The sequence below is a fragment of the Sander vitreus genome, chromosome 13, assembly GCF_031162955.1.
Source record: "Sander vitreus isolate 19-12246 chromosome 13, sanVit1, whole genome shotgun sequence".
In the NCBI taxonomy this organism is placed as follows: domain Eukaryota; kingdom Metazoa; phylum Chordata; class Actinopteri; order Perciformes; family Percidae; genus Sander; species Sander vitreus.
The window spans coordinates 27,248,953-27,276,419 of NC_135867.1; the positions used below are offsets into that span (position 1 = coordinate 27,248,953).

The following is a 27,467-nucleotide window of genomic DNA, read 5'->3' on the forward strand; positions in this document are numbered from 1 at the left end:
CAGACAAAGTTAACCAAGAGCAAACCGGAAGCTTAGAGAGTGTGCCTTCAACCTAATACCACAGCAGGCGACATAACATTTGTCACAATTAAAACAATATCGAATGCGCATTGAGTAGGACCACAGAATCACAAAAGTCTACTAATTAAGATAAAAAAGCGTTCCTACAATATAAATAACCGTATTACCACAATATATTGATTTAGCAATATCAATTACTGCCTTTGAGTGTCTGTAAATGTATCATAATACGTAATAAAAAATATTTAGCCTACAAAAAAAGAGATAGGCCTATAACCTGGGCCTATGGGGAATTGGAAGGCATAAAAGAAGGTGTAGGATTAGGAAAGGATATCTATATTGCAAGAATCCATGTTTAACACATTGAACATAACATTCCCATAACAAATAGCGTTACAACTAACATGGTGACTGTCTGCGAAATTACACAAATTTTTAATTTTTTTGCAATAGATTGTGTTTATGTGGCCTATTTACGTTGAGGGAAAAAAATCATTCATAAGCGTTGCAACACGTTGTTAAATCCTAGTTTTATTTTGGAAGCGGGACCGGAAATGATCTATCCTAGTATCGGTTTCTTTACTCAAGTGTGTTTTTGGCTCCGGGACCGTGTTGTTTAGTGATGAGGCTGTAGTAACTCAGTCCTAGTAGCGGAGCAGAACGGAGGAACGGAGACAGTAGCTACAGAAACAAGAAATGGAGCTCTGCCTCTAACAAAGTGGAGTTTTTCCTCTCGGGGCGATGACTGCATGCACTTTGGGACTAATTCCCTCTCAGGGGAAGCCGTTATGAGTGTTTCTCCCCTGTGATATTCATGTGAAAACGGGAGAGAACGGGACTGATTGACCGGGGGGAGCTGCCTGCCACTCACAGCCGCCTCTCCTCACCATCACCTGCGGCTTGCTTTATCACGGACTACTCGCCGGGTTTAGACGCAGCCTTTTTGGAGTGGTCGAAAAAGTTACCATGTTTGATGATTGAACTTCTTATTTCAGTCTACAGCGGCTGAGATGCTGCCTGTGGGGTTTGCCGCTGTTTTCATCCCATAGACTGGTCTGTTTGGATATATCCCTGCTGCTGGACAGCCTGTCTCACTAACTGTGACCGAGCTTATCTACCTATGAACCATCTGAGTGTATAATGGAGTACAGCCAGACGTTGGTTCCCCTACTGGTTTTATTTGCACTCAGAACTCTGGCATATGGTAAGTTTAAATTGGCATGTTTGGCTAGTTGTTTTGGGGTTATGGGTTTGCACAGATGGAAGCTTATATATGCTCCATATCTGGACCCAGCTAGGTCTCACACACAATCCCCCCTCCGGGCTTTAAAGGGGGTCCCACATAACAATGAGAAGATATTTCAATTTCACTTGTAATTTTACTCATGCAACGTTATTATTAGGCCTACATGTGCTCCTTTCCATGTAGGAACCCTTGCATATATATGCCAGAATGTGTGCATATAGTGAGTAATCCTTCTGGATGATGTCATTAAAAGGCCACTTAAACCAGCAGACACAAGAGTAGCCCATATGCAGCTTAAATACTGTGTGTCCTGCCCAAGGGACCATGGATTCACACCAGCATCTGCTCCCCACAGAAATCTGACTTTGCTGTGATTCCAGCCTGCTCATTTATCTCAGTTATCAGGCCCATTAGGAGAAGACACAATGCAATTGTGAAACAGAAACCGCATGATACAGACAGTTTCCATTTACTGGTGCAGTCTACTGTCAGTGTAAGTGAGCATGGCAGGGTTGGCAGCTTGATTCCCCCCTGTGGACAGTGTTGAAAAAAAATTATGGATTTCTTTTACTGTAGACAAGTCTTTACCAGTTGCTGCATGTTAAATGTTACATTGTTCATCTGTTTCCATCTGATCGCACTCTTGTGTTGTATTGTGTAGATTTTGGGGTTCCATAGTTGCATTGAGCACACATATAACACGTGCAGTGATGGTGGGTAAAGCTCAGTTTCCTTGGGTTTAGCCTCCACTAAATGCCTAAATACATGTCCAAAGCAGAACACTGGCCTTGTTGTTAAATTTTTTTTTTTTTTATTCACTCTATATTCAAAGATGTGCATACATTGCCTTTAATTTTAGTTTATTTTAGTTTAGTTTATTTTAGTTCCTCTGACACTAACCTATGGGAAGAAAGCTATACTGCAGGCACCCCATCACACAGAGTAGGACTGGTAGAGTGAGTCATGCTCTGGGTTAGGATGAAAACCTGCTTACTGAGACTGGAAGCTGGATCCACAGATCCGCCATCAACCACATACTGTATAACTGATTAACTGCTACCAGTAGGCTTCCATGCTCTATGTCAACATACCTTCGCTTTGTGTTCTACACAGAAACACCCCAACGATGATGTACAAAAAGCATTCTCTTTTCGTGACGCAAGTGGGATGTTGTAGTTTGTGACAGCGTGGTGTCTTTGGGCCTGGACCTATACTGCCGACGCTCTCTTTTACAAGGCTGTAAACATTGGCTATGAACCCAGAGCATATGAACTCAGCATCTGTGAGAGTGCTCCTTCGGTGACTCCAGATGCTCCTCTGGGACAACAAAGGCTGCATTAATGCTTCTTATTTTTCACTTTAGCAAAAACACACAGTGACTGTTAACAGGAGGCCTGTGCTGTTTCTTTTTTCAGCCACGAGACGTTTGATATTCGATGCAATTTACTTTTCAATAAGCATTTGTGTCACATTCTGACATCAGAGCGACTTAGATCAAAAGGAGAGGAAGCTTCAGATCGGTACAAGCACGGATATGTTGGGGAGATACAAATGAGCTTTATAATACGATATGATAATAGGAACTTCAGAATCATCCTGGCTGCCCATTTCATATCTGAAGGGGCCCCCTATTCATGTGGAGCCCGGAGTCACATTTCAGGGGTCTGGTCTTTAGACTGTTTGGCCAGTAAGATGACACTGGAGTCGGCACTGTTATTGTCAGTCATCTCTGGCACCGTCAGTCAACACAGCGTATCCTGGCTCAGCATGGGGGGGGGCAGTAAGCATGACCGGTACGTGTACAGTAAATTAGTCTGTCTTACCTTATTTGGCCGAAATCCATGCAGTGACCTGTTATTTCTGACAATTCGACGAACAAAAAACTGTATATTAATATTAATATTGAAGAGAGTCCAGTACAGCCTGACTCTTATAAGATTAGCGTTTATGTTCTGCTTGTTCAACGGTTGTTTGGTGAATTGCTCTTGAAGACATTTCGAGAGGATTTGAATTGCTGTTTTTAATTCTCAACTCTTATCATTTTGGTGCGGGTTATTTTCCTTTGGGGGCTGGCTTGAAAACCTCTTTGCGGGGCTGCCAAAAATTCCTCCATGCAGGAAAACCCCTGTGTCAGCACTCCCTAAAGACCGGCAACAGGCCGTGTGTTTGCCATGCTGCCATTGAAGTGATTGGGAGGGAGGACTTGAAGACAGCTGTCTCGTTGTCTCACGACTGTGTCCTCAAACAGACCAGGAACCAGAAGAAATAGCCCCACGCCAAACCTTGATACCCACACTGCAATTACAGTCTAAAGTGTACAACTCCATTTCCTCCGGGGAGGGAAGTGTGCTGGGGTGCAGTGTGGCTGAAATAGCACAATTAACAAGACGTCTCATTGTTCAAAGTCCTTTCTTCGGTTACTGGCAGTTGTGCGTTTTCACTTGAGGCATTTAAGGGCCGCTGTCATCCACAGTGACTTACAGTGGAGGAGGCTGGGAGGGCTTTTAATGGATTGGTCAAGGACAGTTTGGCAGGAGTTATAGCTGTTGCTTGGATTCATTCTGTGACATTCCAGTAACAGTTTGGTCTCTTTAAACATGGGATACACATATCCAGGGTTTTTTATTGCATATAGGAGTTTTTGGCGCCCCCGAATCTGGGTTTAGCCAGCCCCAAAGATGCCAAAATAACAAGAATTGACAGAAAAATAGCACTTCAAATCCTCTCTGGCTGTGTTTAATAGCTGTTTACCAAACAACAGTTGAAAAAGCAGAACATAAACTTGAATAGGAGCACTTATCTCAGTTTTACCGTCCAGAGACTCTCCTGGTGATTTTAAGGGCTTTTAAGCAGATAGAGGTTTCATATGCTCAAGCATAATAGACATTTTTTTGCTTATCAAATTGTCAGAAATAACAGGCGAATGCAGATAGATTTCTGTCAAATATGTAACACAGACTCACTGCCTTTACTGTATCATGCTTACTGCTTAATCACCCACTCCAAAGGTCCATTCTGAGTCAGGAAACACCCTAATGTCAACATTATTCTAAAAACCAGCTAGCTGGGCGCCCAGATAGCCCAGTTGGTAAAGTGGCGGGCGTCCATACAGTATACAGAGGTTTACTCCTCGACGCAGCGGGTTTCGGGTTTGACTCTGACCTGCCGTCCTTTGGCATTCCCCCTCTCTCTCCCCTTTCATGTTTCAGCTGTCCTGTCAGATAAAGGCCCAAAATGCACACAAAAAATATAAAAATAAAAATAAATTAAAACCAGCTAGCTACCAACCAGTTAAAGGTCCAGTTCACCCAAATCACAAAGAAAATTCAGCAGATTTTCTCTCTATCTTGTATTGGTATCTCCCATGAAGATAGTTGTGTTTCGTTTGCCAAGGTTTTACCAGTTGTGCCTCAAGCACAGTGGAGGTGAATGTAAATTACCAGACAGCCGGTTCTGTTGAATATGGGCTGCAACTAAGGATTATTTGTCTTTTATTTTCCTGAATTAACCGATTCATTGTTTTGTCTATGAAGTGAAGACAGATGTCCATTATAATTTGTCTTCAAAGTGCTTTAAAAAGAAAATAATCTGACCAGCAGTCCAAAAGCCAAAGTTTACTGTAAAAAATCTTCACTTTTGAAAGGATGGAATCCTTTAATCCTTTACTTGAAATATTCCTTAAACGATGAGTCAAAACCTGGACGTATTAAACCAAAACTATCTGAAAATCCTCAGTATCTGTGATCCAGTTTTTTCTTTTTTTAATTACATATTGCACATTTGACTTACATCACTTACTGCTCAGGTCACCAGTTGGAAGCCCATAATGAATTATCCACATTTAGGAGCTGCAACTAACAATTTCATTTTCAATCTGTCGATTATTTTCACGAATAATCAATTAGTTGTTATTGCATATCGTTGTATAATGTCAGAAAATTAGGGATGTCTCTGGCCGGTTATCGGGGCCCATATTTGGCAATTAGCAGATTATCTGTGTTTTATTTTACTGATAACCAATTAAGTTAATACACTATAAAGTGCTCTACTTTGGCTCTGCAACACCTGCAAACAGTCTGATAGATAGCACGTTCAAACTTCAGGAAGCTATTTTTTCTTTTCTTTTTTGTATTAGGTTTACAGTTTTGGTTGTATTAAATAATTGCTTAAAGCATTCAAACCAACTTCCAAAATGTTAGTATTGACTAAAAGATTTACATTTTGACTGTAAATGCAAATCGGTATCAAATATCAGTTATCGGTTTCAGGAACTACTAATAATCGGTATCGGCCCTGAAAAACCAGTATCGGTCGACGCCTACAGAAAACAAAGAGTCCCAAGATGACGTCCTCAAATGTCTTGTTTTGTCCCCAACTCAAAGATGTTCAGTTTCCTGTCCCAGAGGAGAGAAGAAACTAGAACAATATTCACATTTAACACGCTGACATCAGAGAAGTTTGACTTTTTTTTTTTTTTAAATAAAAAAGGAATCAAACGATTAATTGATTATCAAAATAGTTGGAGATTGATGTAATAGTTGACGTCTACTCGACTCATCTTTGCAGCTCTATCAAAGGGTTAAATCAGAAGTTTAAAAGCACAGCTTACGCTTGCAAGCAACAGATGAGTTAGACTAACTGATTTACATTCTGTTGAATGGGTGGACTTAGTTTGAGTTGGGGCTTTATGTATTTATTGTATAGAAATCCTGCCTATAACTTAATTGAGTTCATTCAATGAGTTATTTTTTGGAGTGTGTATGCCATTGTTAGTGGCACTTCACAGTCTCAGTCTTGTAATCATCACCGCATTGTTGACTTGTGACAGTTTGAACTGTGGATGAGTCAGCAACGCAGCGAGGCGACATGTAGCCGCTCCGGTTTCTGCTATTGGCATATTGACAACATGTCTGCTGTTTTCTGCAGGGACAAAAAAAGGAGACAGAGAAAGCTTTGTAGTCAGTTTTGAGAACTAACACTCACACACTCGGTGTACCTTCCTCCTCCCCCCACCTGCCTGCCCATCTGTTCTCTACAGATCAATTAGCCTGTCGATAGCTCAGCAAGCTCTGCTATGATACGTGACAAACGAGCTCCTTGAAAACCAGCGAGGTACGAGTCAATCCTCATTTACGCTCGCTGAAGAATAGCGCTCAAAAGGCAGAGAACGAGCAACTGAACATCCTCTTCCTGTCATCACAGAATCAGCAGCGCTAATCAGGCGCTGAAATTGATGTTTGAAGCTTGAAGTTGCCTATTTCTGGCTTTTGTTTTTGTTTTAATGCACAGCACCTGGTTTGCTAAATTTGGAACCAAGTCGTCAAAAGGCTTGCTTTGAGCTTCATTTCGGTACGCTTGTCACAGAGCAGCCACTCAATATGTATACCCATGATAATAGAAAACCAGACTGTAGTCCCAGATATGGACGCTTTATTAACAAGCTATTCGTGCATTCGACTGTAGTGAATGAAAAATGAAGACATGCCCTGTCACTTTCTCTTGCACTCCCTCTCTTAATGGTAATGCTTAATCTTAATCTTTCTACCCTGCACATTCCCACCACGGAGGGCTAAAATAAACACACGACGGGGGCACCAGAGACTTCTCCATCGGGCATCCAAAAGGAAAGGGAATACATTGAACACGAACTCTTATTTGGCAGCGGGTGCTGACAGGACAAGTCAGCTACTCCCTCTCCTTAGACCGCCTGAGGGGCCCCGACACAATACCGCCTGAGCTCCCCCCACCTCAGGCTGTAGACAGATGGATGGCCCCCAGCATTAGTTCCAGTGGTTTTAGGAGGGCTGACCTCCCGATTGCTGGTCAAATACTGAAATAGACATGGAGCGAGGCGAACCAAGGGCCGCTGCCATCCGCCTGTGATGAAGTGTCAGTCATGGAGCACAGGGCGGCGTTTGCCCTGTCGAGGTTTTCATTGTGTTGCATAAGGTTGTGTGCAATAACCCAGACTGCATATAAAACTCATATATATATTTTTTTATATATGTACATAGCGTCTCAGAACTATGCACCTTAAAAGTAGATTTGATATTTCACAGTTACTGTTTTCCATCAGATTGTTTATAGATCTGGATGTTTCCGACTAGGCATGGGCCGGTATGAGTTTCTGACGGTATGATAACCTTCAACAAACACATAACAGTATAACTATATTTGGATTATTTTTCTAGAAAGGCTTGAACAGGGACTGGGGTTGCAAATTAGCCAATTGGCTAGAAACCTTTTATGCAACACATCTACACATATTGTTATGGCTTTGACTATGATAATTATGTAGGTAATAATGTGCACTGCATTGTCCCTGACAAATAAACTAATAAAAAAAAAAAAAAAAAAAAAGAAAAGAAAAACACTCCGCTGCAGAGTCAAAAGGAAAAGCCCAGGGGTAAAGCTGCAGCTGTCACCGCCGTGACTTTGTCAGCCGGTTGGCTATATTCGTGAGGGTCTGGCACTTCAAAGCTCGCTGTGAGAAAAAGCCAACTGATAATGGATCATTTTCAGCGCCGGTGTATCAAGGTGATGCTGCGGCGGAGGGATTTTGACAACTGCTCTCCATTATTAAATGGCTGGCTTTAGAAGTGACAGGGACAGCTCTTTTTGAAAAAAAAAGTGACAGTTGCTGGGTACCTGTGATTCTGTGATGGGAGTGTTGGTACACAAACAGTGACTCCAGTGTCTCCTTGGCTATTTGTTGTCTGTAGCAGCAGTTTGATGGTTGCTTGTTATGCAAGATGTCCTGAAGGGAAATGTTTATTTAAAGAAATGCGACTTGGGTGACAAGGCAATTAGAGGCCTCTGCTTGTTATCTCTTAAGGGGAGCGTTCCTATGTTCCCACAGCCCTATGGTCTATGTAGGGCTGTAGGAACATAGGGCTGTGGGAACATAGGGGTGTGGGAACATTGGGGTGAGGGAACATAGGGCTGTGGGAACATAGGGCTGTGGGAACATAGGGCTGAGGGAACATAGGGGTGTGGGAACATAGGGCTGTGGGAACATAGGGCTGTGGGAACATTAGGCTGAGGGAACATTAGGCTGAGGGAACATAGAGCTGAGGGAACATAGGGCTGAGGGAACATAGGGCTGAGGGAACATAGGGCTGAGGGAACATTAGGCTGTGGGACCATTGGGCTGATCCCCTCTTATTTGCAACCCACCGCAGAAATCAAAAACATTCATGTACTATTTAGAAAAGTGAGAGGCAGCTGGGTTAAAATCCATCTCTCGCTCTTCTGAAGCTTCCCCCTTAGGACTGGGCGATAAATGGAGAAAAATCAAATATCACGATATTTTTGACCAAATACCTCGATATCCACATTGCAACGATATTGTAGTGTTGGCGCTTTGACAAAATATTTGTACAATGACATTTTAGATAAATAATCATCAATAATGTGGTAAACCCAAAAAGATCAATATTTTTCTCCCAGCTATATACTGACCGTGTTTACATGCATGCACACAGATAGTGTGATGTTGACACAAATCTGCAATTCTTCAAATGACATTCCCTCAGAATGTTTCAGTTAGAGCTGGAACATTTCCAAATGTTGCTGTACAATTAACTGTCTCAGAAATAATTACGATTAACAATATAATTGTCTATTTCAGTCAAATTTAATATTTATTTTTTTATTATTTTTTTAAACAAATTAAAGTTTAGAATGAATCCCAGGAAACATCTTTTGGTCATATATCACTGTCATGTGACCCAGATGATGTAATAATACAAACACACAGCCTATGAAGTAAACCACGCCTCTTTATTATCATAAAACATATTTTCTAACTGTATCCCCCCTCCCTTGTTATTTTTGTTGATATTAACGTGTTTAGGGTCAAATGCCAACAAATAACAATTAAAATAATAATTAAAATATATAGTCTGACCAATAATCACTTCTATAATTACAATTTTGCATATCTAAACATAATCAACAATTACCAGTAATACAGATTTAAGACCTTAGCTCATGTTAGCAATTAATTGCTGTTATACAAAAATTATGTAATAATTGTTACAGGCCTTGTTTCTGAGAAAATTGAGTTAGTATGCACTTGTTATTATAAATTTAGAAACGCAATTGTACATCACGATATCTCGATATATTATTTCATGACGATGTGATTCCCTTGAAAGACGATAAATTATCAAGTTGAATTATTGGCCAGCCATACACCTCCATTTTCTCCACTTCATGTCTTAGTTACACTCCAGAACCAATGTTCCTTGAAATCTCTTCCATGATGTGTTAAAGGTCCATTTATCCACTTTTCTCTTTCATGGTCATGTTATCACTCACAGATAAGGGATCTTTCACCACTACCGTTACACATTCGGAGTGTTCCATCTATGATACAGGGCTCGTTTGTATTACGGTATCATAATGTAGTCTCCTTACAGTGCCAGCAGTGTATCATCATGAAAAATGATCAATGGAACGTCATATTTAGTACGAGCACACTGTACCGATTCATCCAACTAAAACAGGAGAAGGACGGGGCAGCTTGTCAGTGAGCTGAATAGTTGGCTCTATGTCAGACTTCCCCGTCATCATTCACTGTTACACCCTGAAGCCCAAATGATGAGGTCTCTCATGTAGTTTGACTTTAGAATGAATGGGAAATGAGCTCAAACTTCAAATCACTCTCAGCTTGACTGAACTTTTTGTAAACTGAGGCATGGGTATCAACCCAGTTAATGTAAAAAATTAAAAACAACCCCCAGAGGTTTTTTTTGTTTTGTTGCTGTATCTTAATTGTTTTGCTTTCGAGTTCTGGACTCGGGAAGTCCCTGTCTCGACCCTTTCCTCCCTCAAGGGTGACTTGTGTGATGTATGTGGTCAGACGGATAGGAGCAGATAGCAGTCAGCCCGTGTGTGTATGTGCGTGTAAGCGCAGATCTAATAGGAGCTTATCTTAAAATATGCTGCTGTGGAACAGGAAAGCAATGGCATTTCCCCCCAGCTGTGTTAGGCCACCCGCAGCCGCGGAGTGACCGTCCTGGAGTCCCTGGAGGATTTCCTCCCTAACATGAGGGAGTGGGCACATCCACTGCTGGGCCTTCATTGGTCAACCTTAATGGACTGCTGCAAACTATGATTAAAAAGGTACTAAAGTGTACTCAGTTCTGCAGTTCAGTTTTTGCTACAATATAACAAATGGCTTGTTGAGTTTAAAACAAATGAAAGGATATCATTTCCCACATTCTTTTGTTGAACATGGCTCGGGAAAGGGAAGTTTGGGGTCCCCTGCTGGAGCTGCTACCCCCGCGACCCGACCCCGGATAAGCGGACGAAGATGGATGGATGGATGGATGGATGGATAGTGTTGAACACATTGTACATTGAATTGAATATAAAAGGCAGCACTAAACCAAAGAATGACAGTTACATTTTAAAGTGCAGTTTTCTACTCATATTTTCTTTTAACTAACTAAAAACATCTCTTTCGCGATATGTCGCAGCCTTTCACGATGTCTTTATTGCGCCAGTTGATATCACGATGACGATAAAAAACAACGAAATATATGTGCAGCCCCTAGTTTCCACCTTAATGTTTTTCTTCAGTTTTGCCTTTTGTCAAGCATGGAGACATCACGGCATACTCTGAAAGCCACGTCCACCGGAGGGAAAACAATCAGCGCCACAATATGCTAGAACTGGCAGCTGAAACGCTGACAAAGTGCCTGCAGGTAGCTTAAAACAGATTTAAGCATGTCAATTAGTATTTTAGCACCATTGTGTCTAACCAGAGAAGACAAGTTAGCTGTTAGTAAGCTAATGTTAGCTATCTGTTAGCAAGCTCAGGCACTTTCCACTAGCTATAACTCAAGCTGCATACCGTCAAAATGCTCTAGCTTTACTTACAAAAACATAGTTAGCCTAAAACTGGCATTTGGATATTTGACTTGGTAAAACAAATGCTTGCTGAACACGTTACGTTTGGCCTAACGTTAGATTGGCGTCAGGATCCCTTCAGTCATCTCATTCATCTTCACTAAAAGCTCAGTTTTTGGGTTCGGCTGCTTTATTGGCCAGGTTTGGGTAAAACTAACGAGAAATTTGACTCTGGTTAATCTTTGCTCTCAAAGTACAATGCTCACCTAACATATCAAGAATAAAAACAGAAAGGACGGTAAGAAATATAAAACAAATACTGCTAAGTATACAGTATAACAATACAACAGAATTTACAAATTTACAAGAAATATACAATAACAATTGAAGAGAGGGAAGGAATAGTGCAATATCAGTATAGTCTGAGATTTAAATATAAATATAGTGCGAGGCAGTTCAGTGTGTAATTATGGGTTATTTACCCTGTTGGATATCGTAATATGGTAAGTGTTGTCTTTTCCTGGTTTTAAAGGCTGCATTACAGTAAAGTGATGCACTTTTCTGAACTTACCAGACTGTTCTAGCTGTTCTATTATTTACCTTTACCCACTTAGCCATTATATCTACATTACTGATGATTATTTATCTAAAATCTCATTGTGTAAATACTTTGTGAAAGCACCAATAGTCAACACTACAATATCGTTGCGGTATCGAAATCGAGGTATTTGGTAAAAAATATCGTGATATTTGATTTTCTCCATATTGCCCAGCCCTAATGCAGCCACAAATATTCAAGATTGTAAAGTGCGTGGAAAGATACACTCGGAAGGCAGACTTACTAATTTCCAAGCTAGTTTATTGACAAAAATAGGGCCGGTGTGGGCCGTTTTTTGATCCCAGTCCGTCACTGCGTTCCTCTTGTCTCTTCTTGCTCTCATCATGATCTCATCACACTTTCAGCAAAATGGAGGGAATAGTGGGAGTGTAGTCGCCACATACAGTTGCTGCTCTGCTGTTCTTTCAAAGCCCTATCAAAAACACAAGCCTCGGTGGACTCGGCGGTGAAAATCGATGCTTGTTACTGCCGGGCTACTGGAACTCAAACTGACAACTCCTGGCAGGATCTGTGATAACTTGAAGGATGCTGGACTGGTTCTTTTTTAAGTCCTCAGGACTGCTTTTTTGCGAATGCTTCTCTGAGTTGCATTCAAAGTTCTCTGAATGTTTTTAAGATGAGAATTGTTTAGCCGCACCATCCTCTGCATTATCGATGTTGGTATTTGATGTTTCGCAGAGGCCAATTCTGGATTATTCATACCCCAATGTGCTGCAGAAACTTAAGGAAAGTGCATTTTAAAGTCCAAGTAGATGCTTTGCTGCCCCCTCAGAGTTGTTACTGGGTTTGGAAACTAAATCAAAGCTTAATAAACTCCCAAGCCTCTCAGCCACGTTTAGCCATGAGTAAACTTTTTGTGTAAAAATGGTCTGTTGGGCTCAACTGTCTGTTCATGTTGGACCAGAAAAGACGCCACTGTTTGCTCTTTATCTACTGCAAGCTGCTTCTGTCTTGTCAACTTGCCCAAATATCTAGCCAGAACTCATTTCAGCTGTTTTGCCAGCACAAGAGGCCATACTCAGAGGGAGCATGAAACAGAGTTGTTAGTGAAAGGGCATTTTTTGGAGCTGCCTTTGAGAGTTTGGATCTTTTTGCTACCAATTTCCACAATCCCCTCTTCTAAAGGAAGAGCAAAAAGTCCCTACTCATAAATCTGTTCATGGCCCCAAGAGAGACATGATAAAAACACCCTATTTCCTTTTGCAAAGTTGACCCTGCCCATTTAGATGCTTAGCATCAACATAGGCTCAATTAAGGACGTTGTCTCTTTATGGCTGGCACTTTGTATTCTCATGCAAGTGCCTCATTTTGATGTCCCCACAGGGTCAAAGAGTAGGAGGCTGCAGAGAAAGCACTCCAGCCTGCCTCACTGCTGCCAATTTAACTTTGAATGCACATTTGCAAATCAATTCCTGTGGCTTTTGTGGAAATCGAGAAGAGGAGGAGGAGGAGGCAACAAAGCTGTAAAACAACAAATTCTGTAAGAGGGAAGGCAGCCCGCTAAAAAGAATTGCAGATGAGGGAGAGATGGGAATAGTGAAGTTGTTGAATTGTCTTTGATTGTCGTTCTACGCCCTTCCTCTCTCTCCTCTGTCCCTAATTTAAATGGTAACTGCGATATTTTTAATTTTTTTTAAAAACCTGGACCCTGTTTTCCTATGTTTTTGTGTCTAAGTGACTGATGGGAACAACAATCTTTGAAATTGGTCCAGTATTAAGTGAGACCGCTGCAGTTGGCAGTGGAGAAACAAGCTGCGATGCAACGTTAATAGGACGATTTACGTCCACTAAAAGTTCTGTTTTTGCCACTGACAGGCTCAGATTATTATTCTGAGTTTCTGACAACATTATGAAAGGATCCCTACAGAGATAGACCTTTTTGTTAAAGAGGAAGATCCTTTTAGTTTAACATGAAACAGCCCCGAAATCACCATCACCAAACTCCACCAGACTCCATTTAAAGTGGCCATATGGAGCTCATTTTCAGGTTCATAATTGTAATTTGAGATTGTATCAGAATAGGTTTACATGGTTTAATTTTCAAAAAACACCATATTGTTGTTGTACTGCTCATTGCTGCAGCTCCTCTTTTCACCCTGTGTTCAGGTCTCTATTTTAGCTACAGAGTGAGACCTCTTAACTTCTCAAACATCTTTGTTGGCAGTCACACTTGCACAGTAGCTAGGTAAGGACTACATGAGCTAGCTAGCTGTTTCTCCAACTTCGACCTGTACAAGGCAGGATTAGCTGGGAGACTTCTTCTAAATGAGGGTGCATTTCCAACTTTGCGTGGAATACCTGCAGAACAGGGACATGGAAGTAGTTCTATACAATTTATTTAGTAGATTATGGTGAACTAGTGTTGTAGCAGTGTTTTGCCATTGAGAACGAGCTAGCATGCTAACGGTTAGCCCCCTAGGCCCCTCGTCTCAGCTAGTGACGTAGAAAGCCGTGCAGGTTGTGACCAGCTCACCCAGCGACTGAAGGCAGGACACATTCAGAAACCGTATCTCACTCAGAACAGCATGGAGGGTTGTTTTTCAGAGTTTGTATGTGTGTGGAAGCACCAGAGACACAAAATAACTCCCCAAATCCCAGAAAAGGTGATTGTTTTCATAATATGGGCACTTTAAAGAAATGGTAATTTTCATCATAAAACACACTTGTTCTGGAAGATCATCTTAAAAACACCATTAACAGTTGTGTCTTTTTTTTAAGTAGAATTGGGTGGGCCGGTGGTTATCTTGTGTTCAGTGTGAGGGTTAGCTCAGTTTAGCCTTAAATTTAGTTGCTAAGCCAGAGCATGGCTTAATCTTTCTTTTTACCAAGTCACCACCAGAGTGATAAGGAATGCAGGCTTTTGATATACTGCAGTATTCTGATTTATTTTCAAGTCCTTCATGCAGGAGTGAAAGGCATTTCTCACCCTGTCAGGGTGGAAGACGTGATGGAGCTGAAGTGCCATCCATGGTTTATGTCCTTTTCCCTGCAGGCCTGTGTAGTGAACAGAATAGTTTTGATCCTGTGTGATGACACATACTGTACACCTTCTACAGTATGAGCTGGGAGGCTGGCTCAGGCGTGGGTGCATGGCATGCTGGACCTTCTGCGGTGAAACAGTTGGGAAGTAGGTGTGAGGATTTTTGTTGCCCTCACGATTGAACTGATTCTGTATCGAACAAAATCAGCGTCCTTCAGGGATTTATTGTATGAGTCAGAGCATCATCTGAGCATCACACCATCTGGTCGGGGAATATGTGTCTGTGGAATGCAAGTCTGGAGGAGGATGCAGGGGGAAGTGCATATTTACATACTAATCTGTTGAGGTGCAGAAAAAGGTTTAACAGCCTGTCATCGCAAGCGAATAGCTTGTCAAGTAGAATTATGTTTGAAACAAACTTTTCACAGCTCTCAATATTCCGAATCAGAAGATCTACACGAGATGACATTCTCTCTCTTACGTTACAACTTTTTCTTGGAACGTTTTCCTTCTTTGTTTTAGCCTCAGTTTTCCTTCCTTCCAGTCGAGGCCTCGTGTCGACAGCAGCACAGTGAGCACACCACCAATCACACGCCCCGAGACGAGTCGACAGTCACTCGTTTGACCTGTGACTTCTCAGCAGGGGGTTATTTCTGGACACTTGGAGTGGAATTATTTTCATACCAGAAAAAGTCATTGTCATGCAGTCAAATGAACTTTTAATGCACTTATGAGTTGGTATTAGAATGTTGTTTTTTTTAAAAAACATTTATCGATTTCAGGACTTTCAGACATTGTAAAGTTCTTCACAGCCACAAATATTGATGTCACTTTCCTTTGTGTCAATAGCCTGAGCCACCCCCCCCCCCCCCATTCTAGTAGCATTTCAAGTCAAGTCAAGAGTACTGGAGCGATGTGTGCGAGTTAAGAGGAAGTAAATCTGCTTGGGGATGAAAGCCCACTTTTGTTTGTGATGAAATAAAGCTGGGGAGTTGGCAAGGGGGGGGCGGGGGGAATCCACTGTAGATCTTTGGCAGTGGGCCTCCGTTTTTAATTTATATCAGCAGAGCCACTTATTCTTGTACTTGATGAGAAAAAGTTGTGCCTCAGCACTTTGCCATCCTCCATTATAGAAAGGACATTGCAGCAGGAGTTTGTGCTCCCCGTTGCTGTTGTGTTGCAGTTTTTCTCGTTTCTTTCGGTGCACTTTTGTCTCAAGCACTATTTCACTGTCACCCTCCCAGGCTTTATTCTCTCCTCCTCCCGTTTACCCCAGTCAAAATGACTTTGAAGTTGTTGACAGAAATTCACTCTGTATGCATTTGTGTCGATGTTTTCGCTAGAAGGTAAATTCAAGCGTATATTATTTTGCATTAAATAGATACTGTGCACATTTCCGACTGAAGCACGGGCCCATTTTTTGCCATTGGTGTTTCGTTTTGGCTGAGATCTGATAACTGTAATGGCTTTTGTAGAATCTATCTCTAGGATCGGTTCACAGAAGCTTGAGCATCACCATGGTACATCGATAAGAATGTAGGAGGGACCTCTGATGTTTCCGTTTAAGCCATTGATTATCACTATGCACACATTTAGAGCAATAGGAGATGATGAGGCTTGACGGTTATGGTTTTTGCATCACGATATCATGATACGCTATAGCCCGCTATAGCGTATCATTCATATCAATTCAATGATATGCTGTGCCCTGTGTGGAAGGCTCCCAATGTTTTCAGACACATGTATGCAGGTTTGTCTTTGAATTTGTCACCCGTCTGTCAGTTTGCATTGTCAGTAAAAATGACAGTAAAGGCAAGATGTAAAAACATTTTCCCTACTGATGACTGACACCTATCAGATGAACAAGGGGAATCACACATATACCCTTCAAGTGTACTACACTGGGAATTTAGACTATAATTCCTCTTCTCTCCATGCACCATTCTTGTCAAGTACTCCTACAGCATCCCTGTGGTTTCATTAGCTCACATGTAGCTTTGAGAGTTGCTGCCATCCTGCTGTAGTACCCCACGGGCAGGAGCTAATAGGCCCTCAGAGGGTCCAGACTTTCCTATTTGACACCCTTCTCGAGACAACCAGTCGTACTCTCCATTTTACCCAATTTGAGTTCATCTTTTCAAGCCTCGCCCTATCTGTTACATCCGTCTATGCTCACTGTAGCACACGCAGCTTAGGAATTCAAATGTCCTCGAGTTGTGTGGCAGCGCAGTCAGTCTCTATCAACAAGCAGATCTGAACCTTTGTACCGTCATACTGATGTACGGCCTGCGGCTGCACTAGCTTGTGCAAAGATCACTATCATTACAGCGATATCAGTGTAGATTACAAAGATGGCTCATTATCTGTAAAAAGAAAAAGTCATCTTGGATGCAGTCACACTCACATACAGTATGGGGCCAGAGCTTTTCAATGTGTAGAAGACAGTAGCTGAGAGATCATTTCATTGTGTCTGAATGTCCTCGGATGATAGGCGTATCATCTTTAAGAGCTGGTGTTCAGTGCTTGCCACTTGGACGTTCTCTTGTTGATATTTAGCTCAGTCGACATGGCCGTCTCCTTCTCTTTAAAAGCCTTCGCTTTACATTTCCACATGGATGGTTCCAACCAGCTTGGACTGTAAAATTTATGAGTCCGCGCTTAAAGCCTCTGTCCCGCTGAGCTCTCACCACAGACAAGCCCCCCCACACACACACACACACACACACACACAAAAACTCCCGACCAGACAGACTCAGTTCAGCCAAGATGCATGTGCTACCCTACAGCTATTAAAGTGAACGGTCTCTATCTACTGCTCAGAGACCTTGAGGCACAAGAGGCTGTTAGCAAGCTAATGACCTGTGTATTCCACATGATAGCTGCCTTTTTTTATTTTTATAAATGTATCACGTCAAATGTTTTAACTGGTAGTCCTGCAAATAAGAATAATAATGCAAACTTTAACCCTCAACTGCCATTCAACCAATGCAAGCTAAAAACTCAAGGTAAAATACGGTAAATATTCAGTTTGAAAATGAAAGAGAAAAAAAAAGAACATGAATAATGCCTTTCTCTCCATTAAAGGCAATGCAATACAAGTCTAAAATGTATATCTGATCTCATTCTGGTGGGTGCTTGGAAGTAGATACCAGCTGCTATTTGATTCATACTAGCAACTTCAAAGCCTCCAATACCATTTCCTCCTTTTTTAGAACTTTCTATTTCCTTCATGTTTGTGAATGTAATTGCATTGAGAGCAGGGCCATCAGACGGTACTCTATATTCCCATCAGCGACAAGACTTTAGCTGAGTTCTTAATCCCCCAAAGAGGATTTGCCACTTTGAGGGCAGGAATTTTGACTGCTTTTTTTATCAGGTGTTATCAGGAAAGTCTGAACTTTTGAACTCCTTCTCATTCACGCACCTGTGGGAAGAACCATTACGACCCTCTTTCTTATGTTGGACCTGTTTCCAATGCTGTATGCTGTAGGCACAGTGTCAGCTGTCTTTCCAAAGGAAATGAAGAACACAGGAAACAAGTTGCTTTCTTGATTACCTCTTGGAGGTTTGAGATTTACCCACACTGCAACAGGCTCCCGCTTCTTTCTCTGCCTGATCAGTTGTGGCTTCATCTTCTTTCTTTTTATAACTCTTCTTTGTGCACAAACTAAGACCCTACACCAAAACTAAAAATCACCCTTAAATTCCTATATAAACATACCCTATATGGCCACCTGACCGTCACACCTATATGAGCTTGTTGGGCATCCCATTCTAGAACCATTGGCATCAGTATGGAGTTGGACCGCGGCCCTTTGCGGCTATAACAGCTGCCACTCCTTTGGGAAAGCTTTCCACAAGATTTATGAGTGTGTCTGTGGGAATTTGTGCCCATTCAGCTAAAAGAGCTGTTGTGAGGTCAGGCACTGCTGTTTGACGAGAAGGCCTGGCTTTGTAATGGCTGTTCTAATTCCTCCCAAAGGTGTTCAGTGGGGTTGAGGTCAGTGCTCTGTGCAGGCCAATCCAGTTCCACCGTACCCAACTTGTCTAACCATGTCTTTGTGGACCACAAAAGGCCTTTCCCAAACTCTTGCCACAAAGCTGGAAGCACCAAATTGGCTTACATGTCTTTGTATCCTATAGCCTTCACTGGAACTAAGGTGCCTAGCCCAAACCCTGAGAAACAGCCCCAGACCATTATCCCTCCTCCACCAAACTTTACAGTAGGCGCTATGCATTCCACTAGGTAGCGTTCTCCTGGCATCCACCACACCCAGATTGGTCCATTAGACTGCCAGAGAGTGAACCGTGTATCATCACTCCAAACAACATGTTTCCAGCTCCAGAGTCCAGTTGCGGCGTGCTTTACACCACTCCAGCCGACGCTTGGCATTGTGCATGGTGATGTGAGGCTTGTGTGCAGCTGCCCGGCCATGGAAAACCATTTCATGAAGCTCCCGGCGCACAGTTTGGGTTCTGATGTTGTTTTCAGAGGCAGTTTGGAGCTCTGTAGTGAGTGATGCAACACATGACAGGCGGTACAGCACTTAACTAAGCAAACTGTAACTGAGCAATGACTTATTCCACAAGAACAGCATCATAGGAGTGCAACACAACTCAGGCGACAGTGACTACTGTGTGATGCAGGAGCTACAAAACTCCTAAAGGCTGAACAAAGCAATTCATGTTTTCTGTCTTCGCTCTGCAATCTCCTTCTGCACATGTTCTGAAAACACAACAAGTTGCGTAGCACGCTGCCATAGTGGCTAAAGCATGCAACACTGTGCCCGTGAAAAATGGTTTTAGTTTAAAATAGCATAGCAATCCCCTGTTGCAAAGTCATAAATGCTGCCACAATCATCACTGGAACAAAACCTGGTTATTCTGAAAAAAAGTGGCGAGACGCACCTCCTGTTGTCATTCTTTCATATGCTCTCCAGGGGGGAAATTTCACTTGTGCCTCACGGTGCTTGAGTTTGGGTTATTGCTTTTTATTTTTTATACATAATTGTACCGCCAACATGCTGTCAGTCAAATTGGAGGAGGAAGAGGAAAGATAGAGGGGTAAAAAAGCAATTTCAAAGCTTGAAATAAAAACCTGTGGGAATTACTTTGGCCACGTCTCGGTCTGCTTCTGTCTCAGGTCTTCAGTTATTTCTTTCAATCAGACTTTTAAAAATAAAGCTAGAGAGTCTGCAGACAGTCTGAAAACACTGACAAGAAACACAGCGCATTTATGTTGATAAGTCAACTCACGCAGAGCTTTGCAAATGATTATGTTAAAAAGAAAACACCAGTTTGAATGTTTTAGGTATTGTCCAAAAAGTATGTATTGGAGTTGGTTGTACATTTTTGATATCTGAATATTTCAGTAGTTCAGCCAACCTACTTTCCCATGAGCTTATGATTAGCACTGTTCTACCATGTTTACTTCTCTCCTGCTTCCCCTCCACTGCTGGAGAATTTGGTTTTGGTTTGATAGATGCAGAAATTAGAGCATGTAATTGCAAACCTCTTGATTCATAGTTCCAATGTAGTCTGTTGAGTAATTACATTACACACTTGCGTCACACAGCCATGTTGCCTGTGATAAAAATGTGTTTTTTTTCTTCTGCAGCCTTTTACAGGCCAAGCTCGAGAGGTTTGGAGAGAGTTGTGCCGCCCGCTTGCCTCTTGTATGCTGAGGTTTATTACACTGCTTACTCTTCCTACACTAGCACAACCACCCTCTTTACATCCAGCATCTGCAAACAATCTAAACGTATCCTGTTGTCACACAGACTGGAAAAGCTGTGCCTTCCTTTTCAATCTGTTGTCTATTGTGTAAGCTTTAAAACACCAAATGGCTCTGGTGTGGAGATAAGTTAGCTGTAATTATTTCCCAAATTTCAGTCCTGTTGCTGACACCTAACACTCGGTGTCACCGGTGTTGTACAATCAGGTTTGCACCAACATAACAAAAGAGCACGTCAGAAACATGCTGCCCCTTGATGCACTAGGTCGTAACTCTTTCTCTTCCGTCTGTTGTTGTCTTTTCGCCAGGATCTCGACCCAGGCTCGAGGATGCGCCGCCCCGCATCGTAGAACACCCGTCTGATCTGATCGTGTCCAAGGGCGAGCCGGCCACCCTCAACTGTAAGGCCGAGGGACGGCCGACTCCAATGGTGGAGTGGTACAAAGATGGTGAGCGCGTCGAGACGGATCGGGAGGACCCTCGATCCCACCGGATGCTCTTGCCCAGCGGCTCCCTCTTCTTCCTGCGAATTGTACACGGGAGGCGAAGCAAACCCGACGAGGGCATCTATGTGTGCGTGGCGCGCAACTACCTGGGAGAGGCTGTCAGTCGCAATGCGTCGCTGGAGGTGGCAAGTAAGTCTTTAATATTTTGCTATTTTGGCTGGAGTGCTCAGGTGTGTGTGTGTGTGTGTGTGTGTGTGTGTGTGTGTGTGTGTGTGTGTGTGTGTGTGTGTGTGTGTGCGCGCGGAATTAAGTTAAGGACTTGTGACATGTGACGCTACAGTGATACTAAAGACAGTAATGTCTAGAGCTGCCCCCCCCTCTTAGTTGATTAGTCGACTAATCGGTCGTTTTGGTCTTAAGTCGACTCAGATTTCTTAAGTCCATTAGTCATATTTTATGCGTTTTTCATGCTGAATGACTTATTTCCAAGAAAGTCACGTGCACATCTCTGGCAAACACAAGATTTAAGGTGGTGCGTTTGCATGACTGTGGAAAAACTCAGTTTCCCAGATCTGTCCGTTGAATCAACTGATCGATTAGTCGACTAAACCGGTTGAGTGTTGGTCGACTAAAAATATCTTTAATCGAGGACAGCCCTAGCAGCATCAAGCAACATCAACTACCATTTCATCATGATAATGGGCTGAATACAAAACATCACACGCCGAGAAAACAAAAGGAACACAGCGGGCAGTGCAACACAAGTTTGTGTATAGGTAAGAAGAGATAGCTGTGATAGCCCAGTGCTTGTCCACATATCAGGTGTCAGACATCGTGTCATGTATTATGTAGTTCCAGTAATAAGGAAACAAATGAAATCCCAGATAGTGTAATACTGTAAAAGTAATACTGTTAGCTGCACTGTAACAGCAGAGGAGTGTAGAGGCAGCTCCAGAGGACTCTGTGCTCTCTCTCATCATCACTATCACTCGGCTGAGTTAACTCAAGACGTCACCCCTGACCTTGGTGTCAGATCTCTTGGCAGCCCCCCCCGTCCACCGACGCCCACCACCCTCGCCTCCTCTCCGGCCTCCGACATCACATCCATATCTTGTCCCGCTCCAGAGAGCCTGGCCTCTGCGACCTGGCCTGTTAATGTAGATGGATGACAGCTAGCTCCTGCAAAGAGATAACAGTTGTCGCCACTGGACAGGAAAGCTAAAAAAAAAATATAATAATAACTTCCTGGCAGGGAGAGGAAGAAAGGCCACTGTTGGTTGGCAGCTTCTCTCTAGCAGATGTTACTTCCTTAAAATACAACTAACTCCTGTCAGATGGGTTTCCAACAGACACTCCTCTCCATAACAAGCTGCTTGTAATCAGTGACACTTTAATGGAATGCAGATAGGGCCAATTAAATCTAGTCCTCATTACCTTCACTGTTAGAATATATCTTTAAAGTATAACTTTGTTTTGAAAGCATGTATGAATACAAATATAGTATATAGAGGACTGGTTTATTGCTGCATCCAGGTGGGTGTTTTGGTTAGGGATAGAGCGAATATCAGGCCGTTTTTTGTCAGTTTGCAGGTTATCTGTATCAGCGTTTTATTTGCCTGATAACCGATAAAGTTAATGAATTAAAAAGTGTTCTACTCTGGCTCTGCTACAGCTCTGTGTCTGTCCCTCTGCTTCAGTTTGACTCCCCACTGAGTCTGACTTAATGTCCCCCCCACAACACTATCTGTTACTTGGTACTATGTTGAAAGTTTCTCATTTTTTAAATAATTGCTAAAAGTTCTCATATTATGCTTTTTTTTTACTTTTTCCCTTTCCTTTATTGTGCACGTTATAGGTTTACAAAGTGAAAAAGCCCAAAGTCCCCCCCAAAGGGAGTTACCATCTCCAACAGAAAACACTGTTCACAAACTGCTCCAAACAGCTCTATTGTAGTCCAGCCTTTACTTCAGAGACAAACGTGGTCACTTTGGAACACACGTTATAATGCTCGCCTAGCTGCTAGCATGGCACGCCCTCATACTCTGCTTCTGACTGGCTAGTAGTCCTTACCTAGGTACTGTCAGGGCACGCCCTCATACTCTGCTTCTGACTGGCTAGTAGTCCTTACCTAGGTACTGTCAGGGCACGCCCTCATACTCTGCTTCTCACTGGCTAGTAGTCCTTACCTAGCTACTGTCAGGGCACGCCCTCATACTCTGCTTCTGACTGGCTAGTAGTCCTTACCTAGGTACTGTCAGGGCACGCCCTCATACTCTGCTTCTGACTGGCTAGTAGTCCTTACCTAGGTACTGAGCATGTGTGACTCCCAACAAAGATGTAACAGAAGTGAGATGTCTCACTCTGTAGCTAAAACAGAGAGCTCAACACACTGGGTGAAAAGAGGAGCTGCAGCATGTGCAGTACAACAAATATATATGGTGTTTTTTGAAAATTAAACCAACCTATTCTGATTTAACCTCTAAATACAATTATGAACCTGAAAATGAGCATAATATGAGCACTTAAAAGCTTTTAAACAAAGTTTTATGTTGTAACATTCCAAAATCTTAATTTTGACTTAAAGATTTTCATTTTCACTGTAAATACATATCGGTTCCAAATATCGGTTATCGGTTTTATTAACTACTAATAATCGGTATCGGCCTTGAAATACCAGTATCGGTCGATCCCTAGTTTTTGTTATGTCACATTGTCAGAAAATAATGTGACTTGTGTTTTCAAAATGGACTACAAACCAGGTGCTGCTGAATGACTTATGGACAAAATGGTCGAAAGAGTACATACTGATCATTGTGTTGATATTGACAGCCGGCACACAAAATGAACTTTTGCCTCTGTTGTGCTTTGCTTATCTTCAAATTTGGATTAGAATGAGTCAGAACAGCATGCTGTTAGCAGAAACACCCGTTAAGATTGAAACATTTCCTCTAACCCCTTCACTCTGGCCTCTCCTAATATCATCCACCCGTCCAAACAGAAACCATCTCAGGAATTTCTCATCGCACTAACACAAACCAGCTGAAAGCGCTAAAAGAAACCCCATTCCCATTTAAAAAAAAATCAGTGAAACTCTAGACCCCTGTCAAACACCTCACCCATCATATGTTCCTGAAAGGCTCCAGCCCCTAACTTAATAATCAGGCTGGATTTTCACTGACTGCCTCCACAGAAAAACAGCCCATGAATCATTCTCTCTCCTCTATAAACAGCTGGGATCTGTGCACTGTGTCCGTCACCTTTGCTAAAAGCTGCATGAGGAATTGCCTTTAACCTTGCTCTTGCTCTGTTTTTAGGTATTACGATCAACAGCTGCGGGGTATTTGTGATTTAAGCCGTATATGGAAGCCGAGCAGGTAGATTAGACGGTGTTGTGAATCACTTTTCACAGAGCTGGTTATGAGAAAGAGCATAGGAGTAGAGCAGTGACAGATGCTATAACCTCCACTCCCTATGAATAATCCCTAATGGGTTTCTGTGCGCTGTGCTAGTTTTGAGCTCTCCCTTTTAAGTTGAAGAGGAATTGTCCTTGCTCTTTTTTAATTAATAATGACATTACGATAGTGCTTACTCACAACTAAAGACGCATTATTATCATTTTTTGCCAGCACCCTGGCAGCTACTCTCTCAGACAAGCGTTCCCTTGGACAGGATCTCAAACAAGGCTCTGTGAGGCAGTGTGTATTTTGAGGCTACATCTACACTACTACATTTTCGTTTAAAAACTAATATCTTTTTCTACTTTTACGCCTCGCGTCCACACTACTCCGGCGTTTCAGAGCCCCTCAAATGGAGACATTTGGAAACACTGCTGCCCTCGTTTTGCTTTCAAATCTCCAGCGTTGCTTCCAGGGCTGCAGCTATCAATTACTTTAGTAATCGAGTATTTTACCGATTATTCCATCGATTAATCGGATAAGAAATACTTTTGTTTTATTGAAGAGAAATAATAAACAATAGTTTGGTTAAATTTTCGGAAAAAGCAACATTGTTATTGCCTACATTGCTTACAATATCATCTCTCAAAAAACTAAACATATTAAGTGCCATATTACATTGTTTTTTTTAAAGATTTTTTTTTTTTTCAAATGATATCAACCTCACACTAAGGCATACATTAAACATACATAAACATTACATTAAGTTGTGCAACTTAACTTTCAGCACTACAAGTTTCAACCTGAGACTGATCTGTATATAGGCCTATATGTAAATATATGTAAATATTAGTTATACTCAACCTATTTTTATTTATATATTTGATTACAATGCTACACAGCTCTGTTACACGTATGCTATTAGATCGTTGATCAGCTGTTTCTCCGTGAAGAGAGAGAGTGAGAGAAGATTGTGCGCAACAATCAGCTGTTTTTCTGAAGGGATAGTCAACATGTCGGCTCTTTAGATCAGATTGTGGTCACCGCTACGTATTTTCTTGTCTTTGATTTTGCTAGTTGTTGTGTTTGGTGTAGTTTCATCGTCCATACGACTCTATGATTTACTTTTGTCGGGTCCGCTTCGTGGAATGGATGAGAAATGTTTTCTGTTGAGATGCTGAAGCATTGACGTCGTGCTATTATTGTGCTAAGCTAGTTTGGTTTTTCAGTAGACGCACTGTCCAGAGTTCTCGTTCTAATCACGTTTGAACTGATTCCAAACTTTGGACACTTCCTGTGGTTTCCTCCAGCCTGTCTCTTCTCTTAGCCCCTCACTATCTACGCTCTGGCATGGGTCGCCAACAGACTGAGCAGCGTCTGGTGTGCGACAGTAATAATGATCCGTGTGGAAACACCGTCCGTCAGCGATACAACGTTGGTAACATTGATTTAACGAAGCTTTGAGGCAAATCATTTTTGCATCGAGGATTTTTTGTAATCGAATTATTTGAGTTATTCGAGGAATCGTTTCAGCCCTAATTGCTTCGTAGTCTGGACGGACACAAACGGAGACTTTTGGAAAGGTTGATGCACGTCAGTCAGTCTTATCGGTTGTTGTTCTTTCTCCAAAGTATTTTCTGTATTTTCAACGAGTACATCCATGATTTTCAACCGCAGAGTAACGTCAGACAATCTGCTTCCTGTGGACACTGGCACGCACATGCCCAGTGTGTGTGAACGGTCATGTGATATGTGTTGTCAGCTAAAACTCTAGTGTGGACGGAGATCCAGTTTTTGTCTCAAAACGCTGTTTAAAAATGAAAACGTAGTAGTGTGGATGTAGCCTGAGCCAGTTGGTTTTAATACTAGTGTCTTGCAGTCTGCACGGCCACGCAGCTGATCAGTTCATCTGTTTTTCTGTTTATCAAGCTTTCTGTTGCGCGGCCCTTCGGGCAGTGACATTCTCTGCAGCTGTCTGCAAACAGACACACGCACAGGGACACAACTCGGGGCCCAGCAGTGGTTCTGCCAGATAGGAATTCCTAATCCATGGTGGGAGAGGAAAAACTGCAAGTGTGTGTTTTACTTGTGTTTTCTTGAGTGTGCGTCTGCCTGCACAGCCACACAAACCCACAACAAACCGCCTCCAGAGAAAGAGAGAGGGAGAGAAATAGAGAGAGAGGTTATATTGAACAAACAGTGGGCCAGTGCCAAAGCCAAGCCAGGGCCAGCGCCTGCCAACCCCCTCTGCATGGCACCAATGGGGCCGGAGATAAGGCCACGGTCACATAAGCCCGCCTGGAGCTGCCAGGGGGCTCAGCATGGCACCAGGGAAGGCGCAAGATGGCACTTTGTGGCATGGTGTCACTTCACTCCCCAGCCTGTGACTTGGAAGCACTGGGGGCAAACTGAGAGGGAGCTGCATTGTGTGTTGGTGTGTATATTTGGTATCGGGATGGGAGCCAGCACGGTGGGAAGGGTGGAAGGTTCGGGAGGTTTAACCCCTCACAGTCCATCTGCTGCAGGCTGAGAAGCAGGCAGGGTGGTGAAGGGTGGCCACTGAGCGGCAGTATGGATGAACTGGCAGAATGTTGCAAGTGCTGACACATAGACCTGCCTTGAGAGTTTGTCTAGAAAGTGCTTTATTTTGTTCCATGTCATGTGTTTCTGTGTTTCTTTGTACCAAAGGGTAGAGCTGTAATCGGGCCTTAAAAGTTCGGCCCGACAAGGCCCGAACCCGACAGAATTCAGCCTGAGCCTGACAAGTACATTTTGATTGACAGCTTTTTAAAAGCCTGAACCCGTTTACAGCCCGACATTATTCAAATTTCACAGCTCTTTTGCCTTTTGTCAAGAATGAGTAATTTTTACATAATTTATTCATGACTAACGTAGGCTATAGGCCACTTGGAAGTTGGAACAAAGAAATAAAATAAGTCCTCCAGAGGCCAGCCTCCTCAGCATCAATGTTCACGCTAATCGAAACGCATCACCTGACCGCTCATTTACCGCGCATCCCGGAGCGCAAGCCCGGCCCGAGCCCGGCCCGAGCCCGTGTAAAATGATAGAAATTAAGACCGAACCCGACCGTTCGGGCAAAGATCTTCAGCTCTACCAAAGGGGCCAGGATGAAAGATCTTTTTTAAAATCGAGCTTTTACTACAGCTT

At 42.5% G+C, this 27,467-nt stretch overlaps 1 protein-coding gene across 2 annotated transcripts in view; it reads left to right on the forward strand.

The window, feature by feature from the left end:
- Positions 1-659: 659 nt before the first annotated feature.
- Positions 660-27,467, forward strand: part of robo3 (roundabout, axon guidance receptor, homolog 3 (Drosophila)) — a 103,252-nt gene continuing 76,444 nt past the window's right edge. For both annotated transcript variants that reach the window (XM_078266133.1, XM_078266135.1), the window contains exons 1-2: positions 660-1,225; positions 20,767-21,093. In XM_078266133.1, the coding sequence (XP_078122259.1) occupies positions 1,162-1,225; positions 20,767-21,093 (391 nt within the window). In that variant the 5' untranslated portion in view covers positions 660-1,161. The remainder of the gene's footprint in view (positions 1,226-20,766; positions 21,094-27,467) is intronic.